General features: G+C 38.3%; 1 protein-coding gene across 1 annotated transcript; it reads left to right on the top strand.

The window, feature by feature from the left end:
• Nucleotides 1–2194: 2194 nt before the first annotated feature.
• Nucleotides 2195–16487, top strand: LOC121947250 (protein-glutamine gamma-glutamyltransferase 5-like). The gene is made up of 15 exons (XM_042492215.1): nt 2195–2308; nt 4159–4353; nt 5478–5714; nt 5801–5919; nt 6367–6495; nt 6669–6846; nt 8675–8810; nt 9060–9163; nt 9988–10227; nt 10341–10382; nt 11549–11755; nt 12070–12282; nt 12892–13052; nt 13455–13594; nt 15356–16487. Exons 1-15 carry the CDS (start codon nt 2290–2292, stop codon nt 15510–15512), a joined length of 2277 nt encoding a protein of 758 aa, XP_042348149.1. The 5' UTR covers nt 2195–2289; the 3' UTR covers nt 15513–16487.
• Nucleotides 16488–17003: the final 516 nt, after the last annotated feature.

Here is a 17003-nt window from a genome sequence, read left to right as displayed (position 1 = left end):
CTGCAGGACGGCTGGCATATTATTTTTTGGTCATCCCCCCCCCCAAAAAAAAAATTAAAAACATATTTACACAAATCCAACATATTTTGCTTTTTGCAACAACTTATCTGTGAAAAGTTGCGTTCCTGCCTGGAAAGCAAATACAGGGCAAGACTCAGTGTTGGACGGAATACCTGAAAGCCAGTCCTGAGTAAAAGTACAGACTTCTGAACAGAATATGACTTAAGTAGAAGTTAAAGTCATCATATCAGTAAAAGTCTTTAAGTATCTGATATTTAATGTACTTAAGTATCGAAAGTAATTTTATGATATCAGATAGTAGTATCGGGAAAAAACGAACAAGTAAATGCTGGGAATTAAAAAGCAAACAGTCTGAATTTTTTAGTATTATGAAGTAATTCTTGGTAACACACGGCACATTAAGAATTGAGGCTATAAAACGCTTGGAAGAAAAATGAGGTCTTTTTCATAACCTAAAGGATTTAAAGAAGTAAATCCAGTTTTTCCCTCCCTTCCCAACAAGTTGGCGCTTTTCCGCTCTTTTTTCTATGATAATGGAACAGCTGTAGTGTGGAAGTGAAAACATGGAACATTTCACCAATTTAAACATGAACAACATATTGAAGGGATATGAGCAGAGAGGGAAACAAAGACATTATACAAGACAGGCTGCTTTTGATCGTGTGACTTTGTTTTCTGTATTGATGTGTTTTCTTTGTTCTGTGATGTGTGTGTGCGTGTGTATTTACTTGTTTACTCAGAGTAATCTCTTCTTGTTTTTGTCTAAATTCTTGTTTGATTAGATCAAGGTGTGTATGGTGAATATTGGGGCAGAAATTGGGAATATTCACTTTTAAAATGAGCTCTTTTTTTAAATTATAAAATTGATTAGAAAGGGATAGCATACACTTCCTCCTGCTCCTTTTCAGACATGAAATACTTTGGTTTGTTTACTAAATTGTCCGATGTGCATCCTGGTGTTGTTTTTCTTGATTACATTTTGTTTTGTTCTCCTATGTTATTTGGCATGTTAAACAAATATGTCACAGCTACCATTAGCTGAGATAACTTTCTCTCGGCTCCAGGTTGGCACTTTTTCTAATCGAGCTCTGCAATCAAGCTTTTTTTAATTTTATTTCAAGGTATCAAATAGTTTTCCTGTTTTATGTTTTTTCCCCCAGATTGCTACCGCTTAAGTGGGAAACCACATTCACAATTATCTGTATGCTTTTTATTAGTTATATTGGTTTTTTTGGACCTCTGTGTGCAGATGATGGCACAAAAATGTTGTTACGATGTTGGATGACTAAGAAAAAAGGGAGAGTGAGATGAGTATCAGTGTGTGGGTGAGTCATGTGCACGCATGTGTGCATGGGGTGGTTTCGTCCCACACACATACTTGCCTAGAAAGTCAAATTGTCAGTTAGTCTGGGATTTCTTGAACAAAAGCATGTGCTTACTAAGCATGTATGCTGCTGATTGACATGAGTTGGCCAGTTGAGTGTGGAAAAAAAAAGACAATAAATGAAACTTCCTGCCTTTTAAGCTCCTCTACTGATCTGAAAAAGTTAACTCATAATGTATAAACTTAACATGTCATTATAATGAGCTTATTTTGAGTTATTCAACGACTAAACATGAGCTCATTATGATATAGAACAATTCTTAATGACAGATTAGAAGCACAATGGCTAATTTTCAAGACATTACTTGTTCATTTATTGATCTGTTGTCTCTGATAAATATTGTAGTGTTTTTGTATGTTTATTCTTACCTTCTGATTATTATCATTTGCATACTATAATGCTATGTTCTTTTTTATGGCTTCATGTATCTCTTTTTTATCTCTGTGAAGCACTTTGAGCTGCATTCCATGAATGAAAAGTGCTAGATAATTATAATGTTAGTATTATTAAGTGTTATTAGTGTTAGTAGTAGTATTATTGCTTAATTAACAGGCATGAAGCTGTCTGTCCTCATTAGGGAACAGTACCTCACTCATCTCTACATGTCATCATGTCGATCTGAGTGCACAACACTGAGTATTTCGAAATATGAATGTTGTCATTTCTTCCGTTATTTTAGCACCTGCATTAATGAGTTCACAAGAACTCATGTAATCCGAATAGTTGTCTTGTTTCCAGAGAAAGTTCCACACCCACTGTGGATGCCAACGACAGAGAGGGCAAGTGAGATTCTCATCAGCGCCCTGTGGAGGAGGAGGAGCCTGCTGTCTTTTCTTCAGTCACCCGTCACTCCTGCTGTCAGACCACAGACTACAGGCAAGACATGACATACAACAGCAGAGGTGAGTTTGCTCTGGAAATCATGCCTCACTTTAAGCTCCTTTGCTAGAATAAATATGTATGTGCATACTTTTGACTTCTTTCAAACGACAGACAAGTTTTGTTTGGGAGTACTGATGTAACACCTCAGGAATGATAATCGAAACATTCATCGCATTTCTGGTTGGGCAAGATGCTTTCAAACAAACGTATTCACCTGTACCAGATCAGATTTATCACACGCGGATATTATTTCAACATAAGTCAAATGTAAGTGACTTATATTCTCCTGAAGAGTCTGTATATTTCTTAAACTTAAACAAGTGGTTTACCTCAGAAGTATTTCTGTTACTGAGATGCTAATAAATTTACAATGACAGGCTGTAAAGTTAGGAGTGTTTGCGCAAAGATGAGTAATACGACACAGTGGGCTTCATGCAAAAAGGTACCTGAGAACACTTTTTATCTTATTTTTGCTCGTATTTGTTCTTATCGTGTTAATACCTTTGTACCTAATACCTACCTATCGTATTAGAATCTTTGGGATTCACAGTTTTCTTATTTTTGTTTTTCTCTTAGGTAAGAGAACATGTTATGAGTAATCGTACCAAGATAAGAGAAGAACATCTCGTTTTCACAGTCCACAAATTGTTGTCCAACACAAGGAAAAATATGTTTTATATGTGAGGAACATTTAAAAATGCAGGAATATAATTTAATCAAATTTAGTTGAGGTTTTAGAGAATTTTCATTGACTGGATTATTGAAGTTCAGGGCTAAAGAGATACTACTATACTTGATCTATTGATCCATATTACTGCAATTTCAGTCACTATGGGTCCCTCTGCAGACCAGTGGTGTAATTTAGCTGAGTATATTTACTCAAGTACTGTACTTAAGTACAAATCTGAGGTTACTTTTACATTACTTGAGCATTTTAATCTCATGCCACTTTCCACTTCTACTCCACTACACTTGAGAGAAAAATATAAATATAATTCACGACTATTATTAGAAAACTACTTTATAAATTACGTTTTACATACAAACATATAAAAGTATAAAAGTGCTGCTGAAAGAATTAGCTGATTAATTAGGGAATAAATTGGCAACTATTTTTTATAATCTTGTGAGTCATTTTTCATGCAAAAGACATGTCATGGTTCCAGCTTCCTATAGAAAATGTATGTATTCTTGCACGTGCATTTAAAATAAATGATTACATTTATCAATTTAAAAAAAGTATGAATACGAATTCATATTAAATTTCTAGCTAAATTTAATGCCTCCTCCTTTGCCTCAAGCACAACATGCCCTGCACCATTCATCCTAACAGAGAGCTCCACAGGTAAAATCTCGATGAAGGGGTATTATTTTAATTTATATTTAATATAATTTTTAATTTTTAATTTATTTAAACCTTTTTGTGTGTGTACTTTTGTCAAAACGTTTCCTTGAAATCACATTTACTTTAAGTTAATTTTACAGCAGCCGTACGTCACTTTCACTACTACAGAAGTTCTTCCTCTTACAGCTGTTTTGGTGTCCTGTCTGCAGTCTTGACCATGCGTCAGAGTCTTTGCACACGGCACGAAACCTGCACTTATGTTGCTGTTAGGGGGCGTTACCTGTGCTAACAGGTGACTTATGATCAGTGCGTTGTCAGTATGTTGCTGCATGCGGCCCAGTGTGAGGAGTGCACTTTTTAAACGTGACATTAACGTGTTTTAAACATGTGGCTGGCTTCTCTGAACTTCATCTCTGAAACTGCACTCTTCCTTCCTCCTTTATCTCCAGCTCCCGTTCCACTGAGAGCAGTGTTTGTCCTTTGTGTTGTTTTTTTTTTTTTATAATGCATCATTTGTTTTTCCAGGCACTCACAGCAGCACCTGCCAACTGAAGTTTGTCAACTTCGAGTTTAATGAAAACCACAGTTCCCATGAGACAGAGGGGCTCAGCGAAAAGCACCTGGTGCTGCGACGAGGGAAACCGTTCAAAGTGACTCTGCACTTTCGTGGCCGGCCATGGAACCCTCACACAGAGTGCCTGATCCTGGAGGTCTGGCTAGGTAGCTAAGATGGATTGAGTCCACTAATATTTAAAGCAAGAACGTTTAATTCATGAAAGAAAAAAACAACATTTATACTCTTACATGAAAAATTATATATAGATATATATATATATAAAAAGCACCTGTGCTCGATCCAGTACACTCGGGTGTTGCAGCCTTACTTGGCCGGTAGAGCCAGAATAATTAGAAAAATAGTACAACTAAAAATAGTAATAATAAAATGTATATAACATATAGCAGTGTTACAATGTGCTTTTTTTGCTTTTTGTTACAAGCATAAAGGCCAAAATAAAAAACAAAGTGCTTCTTAAATTATACGTAATAATACACTTGTGTGTGTGTAAATGGATAATTGTGTAATGTAGTGTAAAAAGCACCTTGTGGTGTCCTGTACAAATGCAAGTACTTTTACCATTACTACAGGCTTAAAGTGAGACTGTAACTTCAATTGTTTTTGAACTGAGCAATTATGTATTTCATTATGCCTCCGCACCCATGATCGCCATAGCAGGAGACATTATCTTGTCAGGATGTCTGTCTCATTCTCACGAATATGATGTCTCAGAAACACCTTGAGGGTATTTTTTCAAATTTGGCACAATTGTGAAAATGCAGTGAACTGGCACTTGCAACAATGGGTCTTTATGTCAAAGAAAGACTTTATTTTTTTTTTTTGCGGCTGAGCAGCACAATCGTCCACTTGGACTCAGCAGTGAACTTATTAGATGTTGGCAGTCAAAGGTCACTGTGACTTTGCGTCCGCCTCATTTTCGTAAACTGGATATCTCAAGAACTCCTAGAGGAATTTTACTCAAATGTAAATGTAACTTGGACCAAAGAATGAAAATGATTTTGTGGTCAGAGGTCAAAGGTCAAGGTCACTATGATCTCGCAAAACATCTTTTGAGCCATAATTCAAACGCTAATTACGACAAAACCTCACACAAATGTCTAATAGGATAAAATGATGAAAAATGAAAGTTTCTATCCAAAAGATCAAAGATCAACTTCACTGTGACATCATAATAATATATAAGAGGGAAATTATGCCATTTTTTACTAAAAAAAAAAGATACATAGTCACTTAAGATAAACTGCAGCTGTTTTCTTTCACCTTACAGGCGGTCTGTCGGAGACTATCCCGGTTCAGTTCTCTGATGAGCCATCTGACCCTGAAAACTGGTCAGCCAAAATCTACCCAGGCGACATGCATCATCACTCTGTCACCATCTACGTCTGCTCCCCTGTTCAGTCCTCAGTGGCAATGTACCACCTCCTACTCCACATCATGACCTACCAGAGCAGAAGGAGCTACAGATTAGGGAACTTTGTGCTGCTCTGCAACCCTTGGCTGGCTGGTGGGTCCATGTACTTCTTCCTGTTTTCGTCTACAATTTCTGCTGTTTTGTTGTTGTAGAAGTCATTCCACACCACTGCCTTTCAGATGATCCAGTGTACATGCCAATGGATGCCCAAATAGAAGAGTACATCAAAAGTGATTACGGGCAGGTGTACATGGGCACCCATCTTAACATGACTAGCCGGCCCTGGTCCTTTGGTCAGGTATGTGACACTCTGCGACATGCAGCTGTTGTGAATGTATGATTTATAATCACAACTAAGATTACAGTACAGCTACATTCATTTTATTTGTAAGGACAACACACATTAATCAATATGTCTGTAAATGTGTCAGCGTTAGCCATCTGGCTAATTTTCAACTGTAGTCCTTTGACAAGATGTTTTGAAACCTATAAAATGATTACATAATTACATAACAATAGCAGCAGGATCATAGAGACAGCTAACAGCTCCCAAAACAGGACACAAGCCATGCGAAGCAACAAAAAAACAGCAGGACACCGGTACAAAATAACATTTAGCATTTTAACACAGCCGTGCATGCAGCATGAAGCTACAACACACAACTAAACATGCAGAGCAGCATTAGCAACAAAGAACAGCAATAGACAGAAGCAGAGATAATCTGTTGTGTTTCTGTGTGTGCAGTATGAGCCTGGAGTCCTGGAGGCATGTCTGACGCTCCTGCAGGTCAGCCCCCAGCACCTCAAGGACAAGAACAATGACTACATCCTACGATCAGACCCCGTTTACCTCAGCAGAGTGATCTGCGCTATGGTGAGAGAAAACACTCACACATACTGTATGTGCAATGAATATGCATTCTCTCTCCTGCCAATCCTTCATTAATATTGCCAATAACATGACTGTGCTTTATTGAAGAGCAATTCTTTGCAGCTTCACAGTGAAGAAAGAAAGAAAAGTCAGTAATGTGTCTCCTCCTGTCCAAGGTGAACTGTAATGATGACCTGGGAATTCTGCAGGGGAAGTGGCAGGGCAGCTATGAAGGTGGCGTCTCTCCTACAGAGTGGAGCAGCAGCGCTGACATCCTTCAGCAATGGGTCTCATCCAAATGCAAGCCCGTGTGCTTTGGACAGTGCTGGGTCTTTGCGTCTGTCCTCTGCACAGGTACTTTGAATAATGTATTTATTTATATAGTTTATTTGATAGGGATGATGCAAATTAACATAGTGCAACTTCAGCCTGTTACAAACAAGCTGTCGGAACTGATGGTTCACATATAGAAATTATAGCCATTGCTAGTTTCCATCTCCTGTCTCTAGTAAGACTTTGAGTAAAGAAAAAAAAGAAGATATCAAGATTACATACAATAGTGTAAATACAATAACAGATACAGTAAAACAACACAAATATCATGGTTTCATACACTAACAACACTCAACTGTAAGTTAATAATGCTCACATCTCTGATTTTGCTTCAGCCAACCTTTAATAATTAGGACACAAGAGTGCATTATGCTAAAATCATGAGTTGCATTTAAGTGTTGCTGAGCTTTCTCCAGAGTAAAGCACTTTCTTTGCACCTCATTGTATTTGAATTGAAAAAGAGTAAGACAGTTATGAAAGGTTTCAGTTTCTTAAAGTACCTAACAGGATCAGCTAAACCCACCTAAACCTTGTTTTAGACTGCAACAGTGATGCTTCCATTGGTCTAAAATATTTATTTTTTTCTTCTGGAGGAATAGCGGACTAAAGGACATGGCTTCAGCACGGCTTTAACTTTGCAGTGGGTGGGAGTGGGCAGTAAAAAAAAATAAGCTATAGTTGTAGAATATGTTGTTTATCTGAGTTCTCTGATTTCTTTGCTGCTGCAGTTATCAACCATGATAAGGTCATCAAATGTGCAAAGATGCTGGTCATCATCTTTGCACATTTGATGACATTGTTAACCAGTGTAATGATATATGTGCTAATGATATATGTCCTCTCAAAATCCAAATCTTTGTCTCAAACCATTTAATCTCTCTGGATAAATGATGACATCCGCTCTGTGAGAAGAGAATGTAGACAAGCAGAGTGGAGGGAGAAGACCACAGGACTGCTTGTCCTTTTATATGAGTTATAAAAGACTTAATGACCGCGTTGAATCCAAAAATTAAGGATGCTCGAGCTGCTTATTTTAGTAATCTCACTTCCACAAACAAACATTATCCGATGTTTCTTTTTTAATACTATTGACCACCTTGTAAATGTACCACACCCCACCATTTCCTCACTCTTGGTGAATGATTGTGAAAATCTTTTGTCCTTTATTTTGTTGAGAAAATAAAGCATAAGAGCATCAGCTGTTTCTCCTGCCCCCCTTACCTCCCATACTGAGCCATCTCACACCTGCCCAATTTTACTTGAGCAATTTTCTACAATTTCCTTCAGGGACTTGATTGATGCCTCTTCTGTGATCTGGCTGGCCTTCCTTTAATTTAAATCTCATGTGGAATGTCAGCCTTGTATTTTAGAGTTTTAGAGCCATACTTTAATTTATTTCCTCTGCGGGATGTCACAAATGTTTTTATACATATAGTAGTTTATACATATAGTACACACACATCCTAAAAGTTGGCCTCTGAAACGATGAGTTAAATTACCAAGGACCACAGTGGATATTTTATCACCTACCTCACTGTGTAATGCTAATCCTGTCTGTTGGATACATAATGATATTGCCAGTTCAACAGTTCTCTGTGGTAAAAAAAAAAAAAATTAATGAACCAAAACTTTGTAGCTGCATGGCCATTAGGGGGAGGAGAGGAAATATGTTTTGGAGTTTTTTGTTTGAATGTTTTTGCATTTTGTGTGGATGATGTTTAAAATACCATCTTCATCACTACTTCATTCATTTTTTTTCTATTTTTTTACCAAACAGATTTTACATTTAAGTCCTTAATTTGTGAACACAGATGATTTCAGTATCCTGTCTAACTCTTTTTTCCCCCAGTGATGAGAGTGTTGGGGATTCCCTGCAGGGTGGTGACAGTCTTTAACGCAGCCCATGATGGCAATGGCAACACGACAATCGAAGAATATTACTCCAGCACAGGGGAAAAGCTCAACATGTCAAAGGACAGCATTTGGTTGGTGTCTCTTTTTCTCAACAACAAAGATGGCAGTTTGTTTTTTTACTTGTTTAGCCATTAGGGTGATTTGACCAAACCCACATTTTTCAGTATATTTTTGTCATTTTTAACATTGACCTAATGAATCCATGCATATTATTTGTCTGTACATGCATGTCCATGTGTATTTGTGTATGCACAATCATTTGTTAAAAGGGCCTGTATATGTGTATTTGCATCCATCCATATCTGTGCGTCCTCCTGCAGGAACTTCCATGTGTGGACGGAGTGCTGGATGAAGAGACCAGACCTCGGTGCAGGATTTGATGGCTGGCAGGTTGTGGACCCGACCCCCCAGGAAAAGAGTGCAGGTGGGTCCAAGCACAAAGTGGGTTTTAGTAACCAGCGTTTGGATTTTCAATTTTCAATTTAACATTTTCAAATGTAAACAGAAATCACATACTTTGCTAGAAATACCTGATCAAAACTGAAGGTGAAGATTTTTTTCTGAAGTAAACAGCACAGAAAATGGAAAATACTGGATAATGTGATTTATTTGTGATTATACAACAGTTAGTAAGCAAGCATTTTGATTTGTCACAGCTGTGACAGCCAACTTTTGGTGAACCGCCGTTCACTGGGAGTAAACCAGCTGTCAACAATGTTACCAGAATGTCTAGTGAGGCAGGGACACACTGGTCTTACACCAACCACAACCGCCATATACACACTGTCTGAGGCGACGGAGATCACGGCAGTGAGTATACACATGCTGGATCGATGTACTGTTTGATCAAACTAACTCATCTGAGTCACACAGGCTGCCGAAGTGACTTTTAACAGTCTTTTATTTCACTGGAAACACGCAGACAGGCTCATTATACTAAGCAGCTGGTCTGCGCATAACATGTAGACCTAGCTTACACCAGAAAGGAGCAAGTTAGTGTGCAGAACTATTTATGTTGGCAAAGTCAAAAAAAAGATTAAATAAAAAAACAAATCATAATCTGTTGTCACTTATATCTGTTAACTAATAAATGGCGCCCGTACAACTGTCATATTACTGCTGCAACCTTAAGCCTACGACCGAATCACAGCTGTGATGATATACAGTACAACAGCACTCCCTCTGGTGTGATATTGCTTGAATGATAACAAGCTACAATGTAACGATAAAAAACGTCTTTCTCTGCAGGGATATTTTGCTGTGGCCCTTGCCCAGTAGTTGCCATCCAGCAACGTTGCCTCCGTGCCCCCTATGATGCGCCATTCATCTATGCCTCTGTTGACGCTGACGTCATAAGGCTGATCGTGCGCAAAGGACTGGTGGTGGGGCGGAGGGTGGACAGCAAGTGCGTGGGACAGCTGATCTACACCAAGAGTATCAACTCAGACACCCCAGAGAATCTGACACAGATTTATAAGATGAAGAAAAGTAAGACCAGACAGTATTTCTACTTTAAAAAGAAGGCAATTTGTCTAATGTTTTCTGTCTTTGTTCTCCACATGTGTGATAAAGTTTTTTTCCTTATATTCTTTCCCTTCCAGAAAGGAAACCAACAACCACTGGCAGAAACTCAGTCATGAGAGGTCAGTGGTTTTGAGATAAAGCATCTTTACCCACCACCCTGTTGAGGACACCCATCTTTGTTCTCCACATTTTAACATTTTTCTCCCCATTTTCTGTCCTTTTGCACTGGGACAGCTAGCAGTCAAAGTGCCAGTGAATATGCGCGGTTTCCAGTGGCTGTGTAACAAAGCATTTTTTTGCATACAAATACAGGGAGTGCAGAATTATTAGGCAAGTTGTATTTTTGAGGATTAATTTTATTATTGAACAACAACCATGTTCTTAATGAACCCAAAAGACTCATTAATATCAAAGCTGAATATTTTTGGAAGTTGGAGTGGGGCTTTTTTAGTTTTAGCTATTTTAGGAGGATATCTGTGTGTGCAGGTGATTATTACTGTGCATAATTATTAGGCAACTTAACAAAAAACAAATATATACCCATTTCAATTATTTATTTTCACCAGGGAAACCAATATAACAGCTCAACATTCACAAATATACATTTCTGACATTCAAAAACAAATCAGTGACCAATATAGCCACCTTTCTTTGCAAGGACACTCAAAAGCCTGCCATCCATGGATTCTGTCAGTGTTTTGTTCTGTTCACGATCAACATTGCGTGCAGCAGCAACCACAGCCTCCCAGACACTGTTCAGAGAGGTGTACTGTTTTCCCTCCTTGTAAATCTCACATTTGATGAGGGACCACAGGTTCTCTATGGGGTTCAGATCAGGTGAACAAGGAGGCCATGTCATTAGTTTTTCTTCTTTTAGACCCTTTCTTGCCAGCCACGCTGTGGAGTACTTGGATGTGTGTGATGGAGCATTGTCCTGCATGAAAATCATGGATGCGGACTTCTTCCTGTACCACTGCTTGAAGAAGGTGTCTTCCAGAAACTGGCAGTAGGACTGGGAGTTGAGCTTGACTCCATCCTCAACCCGAAAAGGCCCCACAAGCTCATCTTTGATGATACCAGCCCATACCAGTACCCCACACAAAATATATGTGAACTCACTATTTTGCCTTCAAATGCAAGAGGGTAAATTTAGGTGTTTGCCAGAGAAAGCACTAACACTGTCATAGCGAGGTTCAGTTTCCAAGGCCACCATAACTACTAAAAGCTAGTAAGTAGTAAGCTTTGATGCTTTTTTTTAATGGCAAAATTTCTCTCACTTTTACAGCAATGGAGTGCACTGGAAATACTGGTCCACAGTTTCCTGCAGCGATGTGCGTTAGAAGTGCTGGTCCACAGTCCCCTGAAATGCCTGAGTTTGGAAATACTGGTCCACAGTTTCCTGCAGCGATGTGCGTTAGAAGTGCTGGTCCACAGTCCCCTGAAATGATTCTGTGTAGCCAATCTGGTCCACTCTCCCCTCCAGGTGAAGAAGGTAAGCACAATCTCTGGCAGTGTATGTGCTAATTAGTACTAATATGCTTAGTAACAGTAACAGTGTGGGAAAATTTTCATTTTTTGATCAGCTTTGATTTTTGCTTTTGAAGGAATGTCTACACTTTTGGCCATATAGTGTTTAGTCAAACTCAAAAGGCAATGTGTTCATGGACTAAAACTGTCATAAATATGCACAGCTTGCACTAATAGCAGTAGTTTATCTTTCACCTGTAACAAAAGCGACCTTTTCTTAAATCGGTTTATCTGGTAGCTATTTAAAACAACACACACATCTCTCCCTGTTATCCCCAGGAGGACCGTCATCCAGTTTGGATGTGTCCCTAAAGATAGAGGGGATGCCATCATTGGGTGAGAGCATTGAAGTGAGTGTGATGGTCACAAACCAGTCAGGCAGCCCCAGAGTCCTCGTGGAATTCCTGAACGCTCAGCTGAAGGATTACAACAGCAACCCGCAGGAGACCTTCTGGAAGACACACAAAGAAGTGCGCATACAGCCGGGCGAAGGTGAGGACAGGACGGTATGAACGTGTGCAGTAAATGTCACTATAGTTGGACAACCTCATTTAAAGGAATACTTCATAAACAAAAAGTACCATTTATGTGTCAGTAATTTATGCCATGTTACCTTGAATTTTTGAAGAAAAAAACAACTAAGAATCCAAAAAAAGGCCAACTTTGTTAATTAATTGAAGTAATAATCATGACTGGATAAATGAGACTTGGATTATGCTGGATGAGTTGTGTGAGATTTTTTAAAAAGGTGTTTAATAAAGTTTAGCTGTTGTTATATGTGACCCCCCATTATTTTAATTATTCAATTATGTTTGCCGTTATTTGATTCTGCGTTCGCCACAGGCGCACAAGAAAAAAGTTTGTCTTTGCAAATTCAAGGTAACACGACATAAATAATTAATATATAAATGGTCATTTTGTGTTTATATACCTTTAATGCCGTGTAATTTTTAGCACACATTGGTTTTGTCACCGTTCTCTTTCTGTTTGATAAATTCAACCTCTACCGGACAGTAAAACAAACTAGTGGGTTTGTTTTAAACTTCAATTTGATTTGCCTCTCTCATGTTCAGTTTTTCACATCCTTTACATGCTCCACAGTTCTGAAGCTCACCCACAAAATCCCTCCTTCTGCTTACGAGTCGGTCGTGACAGGCGATGACATTGTGAACTTGGCAGTGGTGATAAAGGATGTGACGACCAAAGAAAGGGTCCTGGACATGCAGGAGTTCAACATAAAATCACCACAGATTAACATCGAGGTACAGCAGCATCCAGCCTCCTTCCTCTTCAGCTGACAAATGCATGATGTGGTCCTGTCTGTCTTACATGTTGTTGTTCACTTTGATCTTCTGTCTCCTGAGAGTTGAGATCCATCCTTGACAGGATGAAACTATTTTAATAAAGAGCAAAGACAGAAATTCATATCAAAGAAGAATTCAGCACCAATCACTCCTCTTTATAGGAGAACATAGGATAGAATCACAGGGAAAAACAAAGGGAAAACACAGGTATATATACACAAGGAACTAACCAAGATAGTAACACACAGCTGTGGTAGATGGACACAGGGGACAGGGAAAAATGACATTGAGCATGAATTACCATGGACAAAATCTTAATTTAGCCATTTCTTTTATAATGCTACTGTGACTTTTCTAAAGATCGAAGGAGGGGACAGCATCCAGATGAAGAAGGAGCACACAGCCCGGGTGTTCTTCATCAACAAATTCACCAAATCTCTGAGTGGAGCTGTGCTGACTGTGGAGGGCTCTGGATTGTTAAAGGGCAAACATGAAGCCAGGTGAGTCTGTTTGCAGTTATACTTCAAAAAACACAATAAATCGCCATTCTCAAGTGATGCTTCTGGTTGCACAGCTCCATTGGACAACAGAGTTGTTGTAAAAAAAATTTTTTAAAAAGTAAATCAAGAAAGAAAAAAATCAGTACTGAAGTCACATTACAGACATTTTAAATGAATCTTCTGTCGTGTTTGAGCTGGGAGGATACGACTGTTTGTGGTTAAGGTGTCTGGGGAATGCAGTCTGGGAATGCTGTCAGGTGTGTTTTTGGAGCAGCAGGGACATAATGTTGGTTTGGCCAAATGTGGTTTTGTAGCTCTGTGAGGAGAGTAAGGCGCCATCACGCTCAGGGTTAAACTTAAGAACATATTAATGCAATGGTCCCCTCCTTTTTTTCTATCCTTATTTTAAATGAAAAGTTATTTTCTGTATTGGCAAAGCTGGTTGTGCAAGTATTACATTTTAAATGTGGGAGTGCAGATTAAAAAAAGGAGACAGCAAATGGTTTGCAGGCTATAGCACAATGTTGTTTAAATATATGTGAAAAAGTGTCGATAATTTAATAATTGAATGTAGTGGTGATAGCCATAGAAAAACCATGTAAGACAAGAGATTTAAAAAACATAATAAAATAGACAGCATAGTTCACATTCATGTATTATTCAGATTTTTTTTTTCTTAACTCAGGCTGTAGCATGCAGTGACATGGTTTAACTTTTCGGTTCAACAAATGTAACCCACTGGAACAAATATGTCTTTAAATCTAGTTGTGCAATGTGTTTGGCTTTGCATATTGAAACACAATTGTCTGTATCTCACTATGTGTGCATTTTCAATTTTGAAAAACTTTTTCAACAAATGCTGAATTTTGTTTTGGTGTGAGAGTGTGTCAGGTTCTTTGCATTGGACTTTTATTTTGGTAAAGGACTTGGTTTCTTTGTCTTTACCTCTTGTTTGCAGACATGAAACATTGTGTGTTTTTCTGTGTTGAAAAGGCTCAGTCTCAGTGGTGTATGCATTTTGCTGTTGCTGTTTTGTATTGTCGGTTGAGTGCTAAATGACATTGAGGTGTGTTTAAATGGGAAAAAATTTAAACTTTAAGTGGAGAAACTTTTCCAGTGAAAGTTTGAAAACTTTCAAATTTCATCTTTTTCCTAGTTTTGTCCTATTTCTCTCCAATTTCAGTCCCCTGGAGCCATGGTGGCTTTTTATTGGCACATGCAATGAAGCAAAAGTTTTACCTCAGAGAGGAATAAGCTCACTAATTAGAGAAAAGATTCAGTAGAAGCATCTAGTTACTGTAAGAGGTAATACATCACGGTGCTAAATACTGGAACAATAAAACGGGTTTGGCATTTGCTTTTTTGGCTTGCGAAAGAGCAGAACGTTAGTTCCGGGATCCGGAAAAATCTCTGTACCTGGCAAAGCATTCATTGAATAATTGGAGATATTAATCAGCACTGCGCCAACATCGCCCACACACACACACACACACACACACACACACACACACACACACACACACACACACACACACACACAGATATATTATGATCGTTTGTGCTGTGGAGCATCAAATATCATGCCAATTGCCCCTTTTATTCATTGTCCAATATTATTACCAACTCTTGTGCAAAACATTACATCTCCAGACTATTTCAGGGCTGCTCTGGAAACATTCTGCATGGGTGCTTGTGAGAGGTGAAATATGAAAAGTTTAAGTTTCTCTTCTCTCTCTCTCTCTCTCTCTCCCTCTCTCCCAGACTGTCTCTCATGCAGCCAGGAGAGAAGATAGAGAAGACGGTGTCCATTATGGCCACTTCACCCGGGACTAAACTCCTAAAGGCCTCTTTCTCACACAGCAACAGCTCCAAAGTCGTTTGCAGGAGCTTCCAAAAAGTCTCTGTCAAGCGTGCATGACCCTGAAGAGTCCATCCTCCCACAAGCTTCAACAAAACAAAACAATGCAAAACAATGCAAAACAATACGTTGCACTTAGGCAATCAACAAGCTTTTTTTATTCTTTTAGTATTTGTTTTTGCAAACACATCTCAGGCCAAAACAACATGTTTGTATTTTTCTGCTAAAGGTATACAGGTAGTCTCTATTCAGTAATCCATAGTAAATAATTTTATGCTTTTTATATGGGATCATACAATATTTTGGTATTTTACTATACATAATGTCATGCTTTAAAAGTGATTTAATACAAGATTATGCTTATAAATGCATACGTGTACTAAACAAGTGGTTCCCAACAGGTGTTTTGCCGTCCAAAAGTGGGTCAAGGGTTCATTCTGAATGGACCGCAAGTGACTAGTGAACGTGTCATGTTTGTGAAAAATGCGCTTTATTTTGAGGTACAGTAAATTTCCAGCACAGAGCTTTTATTTGGAAGTGCCATTTCTGTCAACTCTTTACATTTTATGAAAAAATTTAAATATGTGGTAATTTCAACATTAAACTAATGACTAAGGAGAAATATGAACCCCGTAGCTGGACCAGTTAGGAACCACTGAATTATACTACACCCAGAAACACAGTTTATGATTGTAGTATTTCTGGGTTGTAATATTGTATTTTTTTTTTTTTTGGTTTATTTTGTCTTTTAAATCAAATTTTCTTGGAGATACAAGCATACATCTCCATGACAACTGGGTAAACTCCCTCCGCTGATGAAGTCTGTACAATGTACTTCTGTCTGGTTACCACACAGATGGGCTGGACTAGATTGTCACCTAAAAATGGCCAATTTTGGCTCATAAATGAATGCGTATTTCTCTTTGCTCTGAATGTTCATATATAGAATAATAGACACAGTATATTTTGCAACAGATATGATTCTTTTTCAACATCTTTTTGTGACGTATGAATAAAATGTTAATGTAATGTTAATCACAATGATCATAGAGTATTATCTTGACATACTTGTCACTGAGGACTCTCACCCTCTGGTGGCCCGCATCACAGTAGTTGCCTTTGACTCTCAGCAGTCAATGTGGTCAGTGAGTCAATGCATGTGATTTTACCTTGTAGAGATACTTCACCCAAAAATGAAAATTCAGTCATTATCTACTCACCCTCATGTTGATGGAAAGTCAGGTGAAGTTTTACAGTACACAAAACACTGCCGGATGTTCACAGGAAAAAAGACAAACAAACAATTGCAGCAAATGGTGATTAGGATTCAAATGTTAAAAATACATAAGAAAACCACAAAATGTCTCCATTCTGCTCATCCAAAGAAATCCAAGGGTCCTGAAGCCCCAGTGTACCAAGTTGTTTTGAAAAACATCAATGGCACCATGTTTCTATCCTTGTTGTAGTCTTTACCTCCACCTAGTGTGGGAGTCAAGTTTCTTGTGTTTTAGTTGAACTGAATACATGAAGAATCCACATTGTCTATTTTCC

Source organism: Plectropomus leopardus, chromosome 8, assembly GCF_008729295.1.
Source record: "Plectropomus leopardus isolate mb chromosome 8, YSFRI_Pleo_2.0, whole genome shotgun sequence".
Lineage (NCBI taxonomy): Eukaryota > Metazoa > Chordata > Actinopteri > Perciformes > Serranidae > Plectropomus > Plectropomus leopardus.
This window is presented reverse-complemented; position numbering and strand designations above follow the sequence as displayed.

Bases quoted from the DNA above. Each gene is read 5' to 3' on its own strand.
- LOC121947250 (XM_042492215.1), top strand. The intron at 5,715-5,800 runs GTGGGTCCATGT...ACTGCCTTTCAG, and splicing joins CTGCAACCCTTGGCTGGCTG to ATGATCCAGTGTACATGCCA. The intron at 5,920-6,366 runs GTATGTGACACT...CTGTGTGTGCAG, and splicing joins GGCCCTGGTCCTTTGGTCAG to TATGAGCCTGGAGTCCTGGA.